Source organism: Hippoglossus stenolepis, chromosome 20 (genome assembly GCF_022539355.2).
Source record: "Hippoglossus stenolepis isolate QCI-W04-F060 chromosome 20, HSTE1.2, whole genome shotgun sequence".
Classification (NCBI taxonomy): Eukaryota; Metazoa; Chordata; class Actinopteri; order Pleuronectiformes; family Pleuronectidae; genus Hippoglossus; species Hippoglossus stenolepis.
The window spans coordinates 20,988,004-21,002,473 of NC_061502.1; the positions used below are offsets into that span (position 1 = coordinate 20,988,004).

Here is a 14,470-nt window from a genome sequence, read left to right on the forward strand (position 1 = left end):
TTAGCAACATGTTAGCAGCCCGTTCATCTGTTAGCAACATGTTAGCAGCCCGTTCATCTGTTAGCAACATGTTAGCAGCCTGCTAGCTCATGTTTTTATCAGTTCTCACCTTCCTTCGCGCTGAATCCTTCAAAATAAAGTTCTGCTGTGGACTCTCTATCTCAGCTGGATCCCGGCAGCTCCGGGAAGCCCGTCACTTCCGGTTTTGTCAGCTGACCTCTGGGTGACGTCAGACACCAGCTGACTCCATCAGTTTTTTTATTTAAAACCTTCAAACAAACTGTGGCGCTGTTTTATAGAAGAGTATATATCTATTAAAATATATATATAAATTAAATATCAGCGGAATAAATGTAAACATGTACAATTTATTATACAATTTATAGAATATGAATAAATACTATAGATAGAATATAAATGAACAGAATCTATAGAATAGAATATACTGTACATAATATAAATAAATAGAATATATACAATATAAAATAGAATATATACAATAGAAATTAATACAATGAATAGAATATAAATAAATAGAATATATACAATCAACAGGAGAAAAATCTGGTCATTGTGTTTCCTGTACGTCTGTTTCCATGGAGACGTGTTGCTTCTCAGGTGAAGGTGACTTTCAGGTTTTTATCAGATGAAACTTTTTAAAGCAGATTATCAGAAACATTCAGGGACACTGAGTCACAGTATCATTATTATTGCTCTTAATAATAGTTATAACAATAAGAAGTCAAGGAGGAGGAACAAGAACAATCTACACCGTCTGAATACGACTGAATTATTCTGATATTTTTTCTAACCCTATTTTGCAAACATTCCAAACATAAAGGACCAATCATCTTCCGGCTCCACCCACTGTGTTGGTCTATTCAATCACCTCAGAGAAAAAAACAACCTCCGTATAAACAGAGTCAGAGCTGCAGTCACTCAAGTCTGGAGGCTTTGATTTTAGGGTCCTGGTAGTTCTGGTCCTAGTGGACCTGGTGATTCCAGACCCGGTGGTTCTGGTGCCAGTGCTGTGGATATGGAGCGTCGTCAGAGTCTGGAGGAGCAGCTCAGGTGTCCTGTCTGTCTGGACGTCTTCACTGAACCACTGATGTTACAGTGTGGACACTCCTACTGCAGGTAAGATGATGAGGAGGGGACTCACTAGTTCTCTCCTCACCTGTCCTGACCTCACCTGTCCTGTCCTGACCTCACCTGTTCTGTCCTGACCTCACCTGTCCTGACCGCACCTGTCCTGACCTCACCTGTCCTGTCCTGACCCCACCTGTCCTGACCCCACCTGTCCTGTCCTGACCCCACCTGTCCTGACCTCACCTGTCCTGTCCTGACCTCACCTGTCCTGACCCCACCTGTCCTGACCCCACCTGTCCTGTCCTGACCTCACCTGTCCTGACCTCACCTGTCCTGTCCTGACCTCACCTGTCCTGACCTCACCTGTCCTGACCCCACCTGTCCTGTCCTGACCTCACCTGTCCTGACCCCACCTGTCCTGTCCTGACCCCACCTGTCCTGACCTCGCCTGTCCTGTCCTGACCTCACCTGTCCTGACCCCATCTGTCCAGATGTTGTGTGCGCTCCATGACGATGGACCTGCTCGGCCAGCTGCAGTGTCCTGTGTGTCGCTGTGCGGTGGACGGAGACAGTCCTTCTCCCAACGTTACTTTGGCTCGAATTATTGAGGCTCTGCAGGTAAATACAGCTGAAATCAGTTTGACTGCTGATCTTCATCTTATACTATCAGTGATGTTTTATTAAAAACTAATGAATTAGACAGGAAGTGAGTGTTTCAGGTGGAGCTCAGCTGGAGTCGTGTCCTCAACATCACAACCCGCTCAGCCTTTACTGCGAGGACGAACTAACGGTGATCTGTGGCCTCTGTGGAAGTATCGGTGCTCACCGTGGACACAAGATCACACCTGTGAGCTCCGTCTACAGCCGCATGAAGGTACGACTCAGTCTCTGAGTTTATAAAGTGTAGAATTAAAGAATTAACGATCTGTTCATTCATGTACAACCACCGTCCTGTTGAATGATTAGATTAGTGTAAACTCAAACCTTAGAACAGACGTGTTGACCGAACTTAAACCCAGAACAGTTGGTGGATGCTGATAAGCAGCCGTTAGCTTGTATCATATCTTCAAGGTTAAGACAAATCAAATACGACCTTTTAGTTCCCAGATTAACAACAATAAGGTCACATGGTACAGTCACTGTAACACAGGGACCTTCAATGGCGTCTGCCCTCTGGCACAAAGTTGTCACTTCCTGCCTGACTTTCCATGGTCGCCATTTTGGATCATATCTACATAATATTAGCCAGCTTAAGAAAATGGCTGCTCTGATTCATGTTGGGACCTTAGCATCAACACTCGTTGTGATTGGCTGAGGGTTGTGGTGTGTCATCAGCTGAGCAGGAGATTTATTAATAATAATATCTTTCATATCTTTATTTATAGCACATCTAAAAAAAAAGTTACAGAGTGCTTCACAAATAAAGACAGGAAGAGACAAGAAGAAAACATAAAAACAAAACCAATATTCATAAAAGAATAAAGGTCAAGTGTCTGGACTGGATCTGAGGTGATTTCCTCAACAGAAACCTGAGGTCATTGATAAAGGCAAAGCTCAAGATAAGGATAAAGGTGAAGCTAAAGCTAAAGATAGCAAACTATAATAATAATAATTAATCATTTACAAGCACCTTTCAAAAACAAGGCAATTAAAGGGCTTTACATAAAATATAAAAGGCATGACAACTTGTAAAAGAGACAAACGATTAAACAAAAAATAAGCATTTAAAAATAAATTAAAAGTTAAATAGAGAATAAAAGATACAAAATTAAAGAGTAAGAAATGAGTAATTATATGATTTAGTAAAAGGCTGTGGCAAACAGGAAAGTTTGTAGCACTGATTTAAAAGAACTAAGATTTGCATGTTTAGTTTGGACAGAGAGCAGATCTGTTCCTGACGACCTGAGGCTCTGGATTCATAACGTAGCAGGAGATCCGAAATATATTCTGGCTCTAAACCATTCGATGCTTTGTAAACCAACAAGAGATTTGAAGTCAGTTCTTTGATAGACAGGGAGCCAGTGTAACGATCTGAGACCTGGAGTCACATCACCCACCTTCTTGGTGTTGGCCAGGACTCGAGCTGCAGCACTTTGAATTGAGCACTGAATTGAGAAAATTCGGACTCATCCGATCATTGACTTGTTCAATGCTCTTAGTCAATGCTTGTATGGGATTAATGCCCCCTGGTGGTTTGGTTATGTAAATGTGTGTCACGTCTGCATTACTGTGGTAACATATGTTGTTAATTTGCATCATCTGAGCAAGTGGAGGAATCAAACAGATAAAGTAAAGCTAAATATAAAACTAAAGGTTTAATACTCTAAACATTGACAAACTGGTTCTTCTCATGTAGTGAATCCTGTTGTTGTGTTGATGTGTTCAGTTCCTGGGAGAGGATCCTCACATGGGACTGAGCTTTATTCACTGATCACTAAGTTTCTCTAGTTGAGTTAAGAACAGAGGAAGTTGCTCCTTGTTAACATCTATGAGACAAACTGGGATTGGTGATTATGGGCTGTACAGATAAAATGTGGTGTATCGATTCAAACTAAAGACTGGCTGTGGACTCTGACGCTGCTGCACAGAGACGTTAACCTGTTTGTTTAAAGTTCACTGAGCTCAGTAGCTCAAACTAAACGTGGTCGCCTGTTTACCGAAGACTTATTAAGATTGAACGTGTCCTAATCTAGAATCTGTCTAATATGTCTGTCTGTCTGTCTGTCTGCCTGCCTGCCTGTTTGTCTGTCTGTCTGTCTCTCTGTCTGTCTCTCTGCCTGTCTGTCTCTCTGCCTGTTTGTCTGTCTGTCTGTCTGTCTGCTTCTCTCTGCCTGTCTGTCTCTCTGCCTGTCTGTCTGTCTGTCTGTCTCTCTGTCTGTCTATCTGTCTGTCTGTCTCTCTGTTTGTCTGTCTGTCTGTCTGTCTGTCTGTCTGCCTGTCTGTCTGTCTGTCTGTCTGTCTGTCTGTTGTCTGTCTGTTGTCTGTCTCTCTGCCTGTCTGTCTGTCTGTCTGTCTCTCTGCGTGTTTGTCTGTCTGTCTGTCTCTCTGTCCGTCTGTCTCTCTGTCCGTCTCTCTGCCTGTCTCTCTGCCTGTCTGTCTGTCTGTCTGTCTGTCTGTCTGTCTGTCTGTCTGTCTCTCTGCCTGTCTCTCTGCCTGTCTGTCTGTCTGTCTGTCTGTCTGTCTGTCTGTCTGTCTGTCTGTCGTCTCTGTCTGTCTGTCTGTCTCTCTGTCCGCCTCTCTGCCTGTCTCTCTGCCTGTCTGTCTGTTTGTCTGTCTGTCTGTCTGTCTGTCTCTCTGCGTGTTTGTCTGTCTGTCTGTCTCTCTGCCTGTCTGTCTGTCTGTCTGTCTCTCTGCGTGTTTGTCTGTCTCTCTGTCTGTCTCTCGTCCTGTCTGTCTGCCTGTTTGTCCCTTAGGAGGATATTTCCTGTCTGATGACGGAATTCCAGCAGCAGAAACGTAAAGTCGAAGATCACATCTGTAAACTTTCGTACAACAGATCGAGAATCACGGTGAGTTTCACGTTTTGTAATTTTCACATCTGTTTGTTTGTGTCACTGCAACATTAACTCAAACGGTCACGATCCGACCAGCGACCTCAGGACATTTGTCGTCAGATCTTTACGTCAAATCAAACATTTTCTTTTTCTACATGAAAAACAAAGAAACCTCAACATGAACACTGCCACCTGATGGCCAAAGATAGGAACTACATCTCAGACTGTGCTCTCCAACTGTTTATCTTGATGGACCAATGGCAGTGTCAGCTCTGACGGCCACTCACAGTTCTATTCTCAACTCACAACCTCAGCCAATAGAAGGTGACCACATTTGCTGCTTCACTCTGTCCATTCAGAATGAGTCTGACGTGCTGAAGTGGGTGGTGAGGAAGGAGTTTGGCGAACTGCGGCGCTGCCTGGAGGAGGAGGAGGTGGGGTTCATGCAGCAGGTGGAGACGTCTGCTGCCGTCCTTATCCTATCCCTCCAGAACCAGACGGACCAGTTAAACCAGAACCTGAACCGACTGCAGGAGGCGCACATCACCCTGCAGGAGCTGAGCAACGAGGGACACTTGGACTTCATCATGGTATTTTCAGTCCGAGACCCTGATCCGTCTCTTGTGGACAGGACGTTTGAATCGGATCCATAACCTTCATCAGACTCATTACTGTCCTGTTTCTGTTTGTTTACAGAAGTACGGATCAATCGCTCCGAGGTAACAAACGTCTCAACGTGTTTTCAGTCATTTTACCCATAAAACATTAAGCGATAAAAATGTAACGTCTGCAGGTTCAGAGAGAGTCAGAAGCTCCAGCAGAGGGAGCTCTTCAGCTCCGTCAACTTCAAACCAGGTTTCAACCACAACGACATCAAACTCACAGTCTGGAAGAGACTACACCGAAAAGTCCTGCCAGGTGCACCAGTCCCTGTCCCTCTACTTAGCCCTCTACCTGTCCATCTACCAGTCCCTGTCCCTCTACCTGTCCCCTTCCCTCCACCATTCTCTCTATACGTCCCCGTTCCTCTATCTGTCTCCGTCCCTCTTCCTGTCCCTGTCAGTTATAAATCAGATGGATGATTCAAACATTTTGTTTTGATGGTGGTAACGTCTTTGTCTTCACATATTTAAACTTCCTTTTCTTCCTCCAGCACCAGAGATGTTGAAGCTGGATCCTCAAACCGCTCACCCGATGTTGGAGCTCCATCACGGGGACACGGTGGTGTTCTGTGGGGCTGTGCTGCGGAGACTTCCTGATAATCCAGAGAGGTTCAGTTATAGTTACTGCGTCCTCACCAACCGAGGCTTCTGCTCTGGGAAACACTACTGGGAGGTAAACCGTCATCAGGGTCACAACCCTGCTGTTCAGCTGCCATTTAAACACTCAGGTGGTTCACCTGACTGAGGATACACCTCTTCACACAGCGACTCTCGGCTGTGTGAAGAGGTGTATCCTCTGGTGGTTCACCAGAGGATACACCTCTTCACACAGCGACTCTCGGCTGTGTGAAGGTGTATCTCAGGTGGTTCACCAGAGGATACACCTCTTCACACAGCGACTCTCGGCTGTGTGAAGAGGTGTATCCTCAGGTGGTTCACCAGAGGATACACCTCTTCAAGCGACTCTCGGCTGTGTGAAGAGGTGTATCCTCAGGTGGTTCACCAGAGGATACACCTCTTCACACAGCGACTCTCGGCTGTGTGAAGAGGTGTATCCTCTGGTGGTTCACCTGAGGATACACCTCTTCACACAGCGACTCTCGGCTGTGATGACAATATCTTCTTAAATCTGTTCTTAAGAAGCTTACTAAGAAAACTACATCAGATTCAAGACACATTCTTAAACTGCAGAATTGTTCACACGTGAGTTCTTAAATGATGATTGACATGTGTTCGTAAGTTGAAAGCATAGATAGATAGAAACTGATAGAAACATAGATAAAGCCCCACCAATGCCCATAAAAGGGCATGAGACTGCAGTCACACACAGAAATCACAGAAATTGAAAAGATCGTTAAAGAACTGTACCTGTTCTGAGAGAAGATGTTTCTGTGTGGATTCTCACTGACATGAATGTGATCACCTGAACTGGTGCTTTGGCTGTTTAAAAGCCAGCTTCACTGAACGATTATGACTCTGATAAAGACGAGTGTGTTCACACTACTCGACTTCCTGTCTTCGAGAGTCTTTCACGAGTTCTTACATGACCGAGTGTCGACAGGTTTTCACACAATGCACCATCTTTCACCAGGAACAGACCCTCGACTCGTAGGACTCCACATCTAGTCAAAGTCTGCAACGTATCCGCGAGCCTGTTGAACTTTGACGAGTTCACTCAAAGTGATTGAACACAGATTTGTTTACAGTCTGGGGCTTTTGTCCAAAAGTCAGGCGACTAGAAAATTGGGCTAAAAATGGTGTTGTGTGAATGAGACATATCTTGGGCAAACTCAGCTGCTCGTGTAGAACTAGTGGTTGTAAAGTTGTGTCCTCACCAGGTGGAGGTGGGTAACAAACCCAAATGGCGTCTTGGTTTGGTCAAAGGAACAACCGGTCGGAAGTCCAAGCTGGTCAAGAGCCCAGAGAGTGGAGCGTGGCTGATCGGACTGAAGGACGGAGTTTACGAAGCCTTCTCTTCACCCCGGGTCGTCCTCCCGGTGTCGACGCCCCCTCGCCGGGTGGGACTGTTCCTGGACTACGAGGGAGGAGGTCTGACCTTCTATAACAGCGACAGTCCTGACGAGCTGGGCTTCATCTACAGCTTCAGGCTGGACATTCAGGGGAAAGTCTACCCCCTGCTGGACGTCTGCTGGCATGACCGAGGAGACAACAAACAGCCCATGATCCTCCCCCAGCCTCACAGGGCCCACCTCCTCCCCCAACCCCTCCCACAGCCCCTCCCCCACAAACAGGAAAAGTGACAGAATCGTCTCTGAGTGAATACAACGTCAAAATAATCAGATTATATTCATTATTAATGAGACTTTTTCATTTGCACCGCTCGTCTGTTTATCTGCTCACATTGAAATTTCTGTAATAAACAATCAAAAATGTAAATAAACTTGAAGAACTTCAATTAATAAAATCGAAATTAGTTAATTTTAGTTAAAACTGCTTTTTTATTTCATTGTTTTAAAATCTGCATTTTCAATAAATTTTAACTGTGAATACATTTTCTCATGTGATTATGAGTCAAATGTTTTCAAATGTTATCATCATGTTGTTTCCTGCCTAACACACGTTAATAACAGATTAATACCATGTTAATAACATATTAACATGTTAGTAACAGATTAGTAACATTTGAATAACATCTGTTTTATCTGTTTACGCTAAGCTGATGCAGCTAAACTACATTTCTTCATTTCTCATGTTTGATCTTTATCTTTTAACAAACAACAAACTTAATCTTATCATTGAGTAAACTGAGTTTAACTGAGTTAATTGGGTTCAACTGAGTAAACTGGGTTCAGTCAGTATGAGCGACACCTCAGTCACCGATGGATCCTTCTCCATGTTGCAGGAACCGGATCAGAACTCCAGGCAACGGTAACTTCTTCACACGTGGACGTACGACCAGCTGCAGGATCTGCAGCCTGCAGATCTGCATCAGTGACCGCGGTGAAGCTGAAACACAAACCAGGAAATTAAAAACACCAACAATCTGTAGACAGCATGTCTTTACTTCTAAGAGAACAATAATGAGAGTTATTGATTATCTATTAACTGACCTGCTTTTTCTTTGATGATGCTCCACTCGCTGTAACTGTCCAGGTGTTCCATCAGTCTGGAGCAGAGAGTCACATGACCAACGTAGTCCAGTAGGATGTCAATGATTGGCCCCGCCCACCGACAGATGCTGGGGGCTGAGATCATCTCACAGAACTGTCAATCAATCAATCAATCAATTCATCATTTAATCAATCAATCAATCAATGTCTTTATTTAATCGTGTTAAACTCAGGTCACCTGAACGCCCCTCCTCAGTTGTGTCTCTTCCAGGAAGTAGGAGTTGTCCCTCTCTGATCGAGTGGTTTTGATTGGTGGATGAGGTTTGCTGCCATAGCAACAGTCAAAGCAGGAGCGGGCGTGGCCTCCCTGGTCCAGCAGGTACTTGAACATGGGCAGGTACTTCATGGAGAACATGTAAATGGCGGGGAAGGTGGTGGGGTGCGTGGGGATGCAGGCGTTGATGTCAGCTCCGTGCTTCACGAGCAGGATTGTGGCCTGAATGCAGCTCTGCCTCGCCGCCACCATCAGCGGCTTGAGCATGTCCAGGTTTGGGTCGGCACCAGCTGCCAGCAGCATGCTCACGGCGTCAATGTTGTTGTTGATGACAGAGAAGTAGAGGGCCGTACTGCGGCGGTCCTCGTACAGCTGGGATCGTTCCTCAGACAGCTGAGCATTAACATCGAAGCCCGCCTCAATCAGAACCTCCAGCACATCGTCCCGGTTGCGCTCAGCTGCCACATGGAGCGGGCTGATGCCGGCCCGCCGGACTCTGGCCTTACTGGTGGCTGGTATCAACATGGACACGATACTGGAAGCAGGGGACATCACAGGGATTAGCTCAGTCTGATTCCCAACAGGATCCTGACTCGACAGGAAACCAGCCGTGTTTAGTTCAGAAGTCAAGTTAGAGTTTTGATTTTACTGTGAGATCGTTTATGGGATTATTTATTTTCTTACACTTTCATAAAAATGCAACGAAATAAGGCCGATAATAGTCAGTGTGCCTACGTGTTACTTCCTCTCTGAGCAGCGATGTGAAGTGGTAATAATCCGGACTTCCCAGGTTTGTTGGCATCTGCGTTTTGTGAGAGGAGGAGCCTCACAATTTCCTCATGTCCATTTTTAGCAGCTTCGTACAGAGCAGTGGCTCCATCATCAGCCTGACTGTTGATATCTGCACCTGCAGAGAACAGACTCGGGTTCAGGGTTCAGACACACAGCAACACTCAAAGTGGTTTTCATGGAGACAGAAAAACGAAGCCTAGTTAACAAAGAACTTCTTCGCAGAAGCAGCAATTAGCAGCTGACAGAATTGGCAGTAATAGCAAAAGTTAGCAGAACTTGTTAGCAGAAACAGTCGTAGATAGCAGTTAGAAAAAGCAGTCGCATTAGCACTTAGTAGAAGCAGCAGTAATTTGCAGAAGTTAGTGGTAGCAGTTAGAAGTATTAGCAGTAGAACAATAAGATAAACCATCAGGTCAGTTTACCATGTTTCAGGAGGAAACGCAGGGGGGCGACCTGCCCAGTCTGAGCCGCAGTAAACAGCGGTGAGATGCCGTACATGTTGGTGAGGTTGTGTTTGGCTCCGGCCTTTAGCAACATCTCACAGATCTCCACGTTGTTTCGAACCACAGATTCCTGAAGTGCAGTACAACCCTGAATACAACGACTGTTCACTGCAGCACCATGATTCAACAACGCCGCCACCATCGCTGCACTGTCCCGCTCACAGGCTGCAGAGGAGGAGACAAATATTCACTGATCATCTTTATATACAGTCACTGATCATCTTTATATACAGTCACTGATCATCTTTATATACAGTCACTGATCATCTTCATATACAGTCACTGATCATCTTTATATACAGTCACTGATCATCTTTATATACAGTCACTGATCATCTTTATATACAGTCACTGATCCTCTTTATATACAGTCACTGATCATCTTCATATACAGTCACTGATCATCTTCATATACAGTCACTGATCATCTTTATATACAGTCACTGATCATCTTTATATACAGTCACTGATGGTCTTTATATACAGTCACTGATGGTCTTTATATACAGTCACTGATGGTCTTTATATACAGTCACTGATGGTGTTTATATATAGTCACTGATCATCTTCATATACAGTCACTGATCATCTTTATATACAGTCACTGATGGTCTTTATATACAGTCACTGATGGTCTTTATATACAGTCACTGATGGTCTTTATATACAGTCACTGATCATCTTTATATACAGTCACTGATCATCTTTATATACAGTCACTGATCATCTTTATATACAGTCACTGATGGTCTTTATATACAGTCACTGATCATCTTTATATACAGTCACTGATCATCTTTATATACAGTCACTGATGGTCTTTATATACAGTCACTGATGGTCTTTATATACAGTCACTGATCATCTTTATATACAGTCACTGATCCTCTTTATATACAGTCACTGATCATCTTTATATACAGTCACTGATCATCTTTATATACAGTCACTGATCCTCTTTATATACAGTCACTGATGGTCTTTATATACAGTCACTGATGGTCTTTATATACAGTCACTGATGGTCTTTATATACAGTCACTGATCATCTTTATATACAGTCACTGATCATCTTTATATACAGTCACTGATGGTCTTTATATATAGTCACTGATCATCTTTATATACAGTCACTGATCATCTTTATATACAGTCACTGATCATCTTTATATACAGTCACTGATCATCTTTATATACAGTCACTGATGGTCTTTATATACAGTCACTGATCATCTTTATATACAGTCACTGATCATCTTTATATACAGTCACTGATCCTCTTTATATACAGTCACTGATGGTCTTTATATACAGTCACTGATCATCTTTATATACAGTCACTGATCATCTTTATATACAGTCACTGATCCTCTTTATATACAGTCACTGATGGTCTTTATATACAGTCACTGATCATCTTTATATACAGTCACTGATCATCTTTATATACAGTCACTGATCATCTTTATATACAGTCACTGATCGTCTTTATATATAGTCACTGATCATCTTTATATACAGTCACTGATCATCTTTATATACAGTCACTGATCCTCTTTATATACAGTCACTGATGGTCTTTATATACAGTCACTGATCATCTTTATATACAGTCACTGATCATCTTTATATACAGTCACTGATCCTCTTTATATACAGTCAGTGATCAGTAACTGATGGTCTGTACATATAAAGATATATAAACATCACTTCCTGTCGTTACCTTTGTAGAGTGGAGTCTCTTTGTCGTAGTTTGTGATGTCAGTGTCGGCTCCGTTTCCCAGCAGCACCTGAACACATGTTACTTCCTGTCTGCTGACGGCGAGCAGAAGCGCTGACTCACCATGTTCAGTTCGCTTGTTGATGGTCCCCGGCTGAGCTGAGTACAAACACACAGACTAAAGTCTTCTGGACTATGATGTGAGGTCTTTGATGTCTTTTTGTCTCTACCTGACAGCAGGACCCTCAGACAGGTGTCTTGACCGTACCACGCCGCCTGATGAATAGCGAGCCAGCCTGATTTACTGGGCAGCATCAGGTTCGTTCCAGGACACATCGCCATGATTTTCACTCTGTTCACATCTCCAACACGGATCGCTTTGAACAGAGGCTCCTCCTCCCTGCAGAGACAATACCAGACACCAGTCTCACCTGTCTCACCTGACCTCACCTGTCTCTCCTGCCCCACCCCCACAGGTGACACAGCAGGTGTACAGAGCTTTAGAGTGAACTCACTCTTCCGGTTCCGGAGCGGTGTGGACCAGGCTACCATCAGCTCTGCGATAAGCCAGCATCCTTTTCCCAGAGCCTGTCGTGAAGCAGCTGATTGTCCCATCAAAGGTCTTCCTGCCACCACATCACCAAGACAACAGGTCTAAACACCACCGCAGTCAACATGTGACTCAGAAAAATGATCACTATACCCTATATGTGTGTGATCTGACTTCTGTGGTAATGAAGTCTTTTGAACGTCTTGTCCTGTCCCACCTCAAGGACATCACCAACCCCCTGCTAGACCCTCTACAGATGCTGTAAACATGGCTCCACTTCATCGTCCAGCACCTGGACTCCCCAGGAACCTACTTCAGGATCCTGTTTGTGGACATCAGGTCTGCATTCAACACCATAATCCAGATCTGCTCCAGGACAAGCTCTCCCATCTGAGCGTGCCTGACTCCATCTGCAGGTGGAGGCAGCGTGTGAGGAAACATGTCTCTGAGCTCAGACCATCACACCTGATCCCCTCAAGGCTGCGTTCTTTCTCCTCCGCTCTTCTCCCTGTACACCAACACCTCCAGTCACCAGTCCATCAAACTCCTGAAGTTCCAGACAACACCACCCTCATCGGACTCATCTCTGGTGGGGACGGGTCTGCTCACAGGTTGGAGATTAACCACCTGGTGACCTGGTGCAGCAACAACCACTTGGAGCTCAACGCTCTGAAGACAGTGGAGATGACTGAGGCCAAGTCGCCCCATCACCCTGTGTGAGTCTCCAGTGGAGTCACTTTGCCTCCTGGGCACCTTCATCACCCAGGACCTGAAGTGGGAGCTGAACACCGGCTCCCTCCCCACATCCAGCAGAGGGAGCACTTCCTGCTGCAGCTGAGAAGTTCAACCTACCAAAGCTGATGATGGTGAACTTCTACACTCTCATCATCGAGTCCACTGCTGCTACAGCCAAGGACTACAGCGCATCAGAGAAGGTGCTTGGCTGCAACCTGTCCTCTCTGCAGGACCTGAACGTCTCCGGGACCTGAACGTCTCCGGGACCTGAACGTCTCCAGGACTCTGAGGCGTGCAGGTAAGATTGTGGCCGACCCCTCCCACCCTGGTCATGGACTCTTAGAGCCACTTCCCTTTGGCAGAAGGCTGCGGGTCATCAGGACCAAAACCTCAAGCCATGAAGACAGTTTCTTCCCGACCGCTGCTCCTCATCAACAAGACCTGGGACCCTTTAACTGCACTGATGTCCCTGTGACTGTGACACTTTATGAATAATCATAATTGTACATTTTGCACAATCCCTCCTGCTTATAGTATATTTTTTATTTGCTTGTAGTATTTTTTATTTTATTTTTATATTGAATTTTTGTTTCCTATTTTTATATTTTCTATATTTATAATTGCACAAACACACCACAGCCAATTCCATGTATGTGCAAACCTATACTTGGCAATAAACCAGATTCTGATTTCGAGTCATATGCTGAGGTGGAATCATGATTATCATCATTTCTGTATATTTCAATAATCAATAAATATTCTTTGATCTGAAGCTACTTTTCATGAAAAGTGTGTGAGCTGACGTACGGATCAGGAGGTTTTTCACTCGGAGGGTTTGGTGAACTGTAGTGAGCGACGCTCTGGGCTGGAGGAAGATTCTGGGAGTTGTGTCTGACCTCAGGGTTCAGGTTGCTGGTTGTGTTGCTGGTTGCGTTGGGGTTGCTGCTGTGTGTGTCGTTCAGACTTCGCTCCATGGCAATCTGCAGCACTTGGTCATCACTCAGGTTACTATAGAGAGAATAATCCTCAAAGCTGAGACTGGGATCAGCTGAGATCCCGCCTGCCGCCATGATGGAGGATGAGTGACGTTCACCTCAAAAACAAACTGAGAAAGAAAAACTAAAGTTCAAACAGGACAAAAGAGAATCAGGACTTTCATCAGTGCAGTTTTTATCTTTGACTTGATGAACAGAAACTCTTTATTTTTAAGATTTAAGTGAAACCACCTCAATAAAATCCAGTCAATCCTGAACTTTCTTATGAACGTTTGGGTTCAATAAACAGATCTAACATACTTAGTCCTGAGGGAACTGTAATTCTTTGCCCAGCCTGCAGGGGGCTCTGACCTTTGAACAAGTCACACTTGTACAGTCTTGATCAACAAAACCTGTAACAACACAAAGACACGAAAAACTCAAGTCAACTGAAACACAACTGACCTGAACAAACAACGAGCCTCGTTCTTTCTTTGCTCCGAGTTCAAACACGTCCGACTGTTACTGTGCTGACGTCTGCACAGACTCTGTGTGGTTTATTTTAAGGACGTGTAGTCTGAGCTGCGGACCAGCTGACCTCATGTC

At 44.6% G+C, this 14,470-nt stretch overlaps 2 protein-coding genes across 2 annotated transcripts; one reads left to right on the forward strand and one right to left on the reverse strand.

Annotated features, from left to right (window-relative positions):
• Positions 1 to 316: 316 nt before the first annotated feature.
• Positions 317 to 7,696, forward strand: LOC118104011 (E3 ubiquitin-protein ligase TRIM50). Its single transcript, XM_035151061.2, has 9 exons — positions 317 to 1,137; positions 1,581 to 1,707; positions 1,793 to 1,963; positions 4,503 to 4,598; positions 4,943 to 5,173; positions 5,280 to 5,302; positions 5,377 to 5,501; positions 5,737 to 5,918; positions 7,084 to 7,696. The coding sequence occupies exons 1-9, from the start codon at positions 1,037 to 1,039 to the stop codon at positions 7,504 to 7,506; spliced, it is 1,479 nt and encodes a 492-aa protein (XP_035006952.1). The 5' UTR covers positions 317 to 1,036; the 3' UTR covers positions 7,507 to 7,696.
• Positions 7,685 to 14,468, reverse strand: LOC118104009 (ankyrin repeat and SOCS box protein 2). Its single transcript, XM_035151056.2, has 10 exons — positions 14,330 to 14,468; positions 13,698 to 13,995; positions 12,121 to 12,231; positions 11,836 to 12,005; positions 11,609 to 11,764; positions 9,805 to 10,050; positions 9,326 to 9,497; positions 8,555 to 9,125; positions 8,317 to 8,470; positions 7,685 to 8,212 (listed from the first exon to the last, which is right to left on the reverse strand). The coding sequence occupies exons 2-10, from the start codon at positions 13,958 to 13,960 to the stop codon at positions 8,076 to 8,078; spliced, it is 1,980 nt and encodes a 659-aa protein (XP_035006947.2). The 5' UTR covers positions 13,961 to 13,995; positions 14,330 to 14,468; the 3' UTR covers positions 7,685 to 8,075.
• Positions 14,469 to 14,470: the final 2 nt, after the last annotated feature.

Coding starts and splice junctions, on each gene's coding strand:
- LOC118104011 (XM_035151061.2), top strand. CDS start 1,037: ATGGAGCGTCGTCAGAGTCTGGAGGAGCAGCTCAGGTGTCCTGTCTGT. Junction 1,964..4,502: donor CCGTCTACAGCCGCATGAAG/GTACGACTCAGT, acceptor TTTGTCCCTTAG/GAGGATATTTCCTGTCTGAT. Junction 5,502..5,736: donor ACACCGAAAAGTCCTGCCAG/GTGCACCAGTCC, acceptor TTCTTCCTCCAG/CACCAGAGATGTTGAAGCTG.
- LOC118104009 (XM_035151056.2), bottom strand. CDS start 13,960: ATGGCGGCAGGCGGGATCTCAGCTGATCCCAGTCTCAGCTTTGAGGAT. Junction 9,126..9,325: donor GCTCAGAGAGGAAGTAACAC/GTAGGCACACTG, acceptor CCCTGCTTCCAG/TATCGTGTCCATGTTGATAC. Junction 8,471..8,554: donor AACTGAGGAGGGGCGTTCAG/GTGACCTGAGTT, acceptor ATTGATTGACAG/TTCTGTGAGATGATCTCAGC.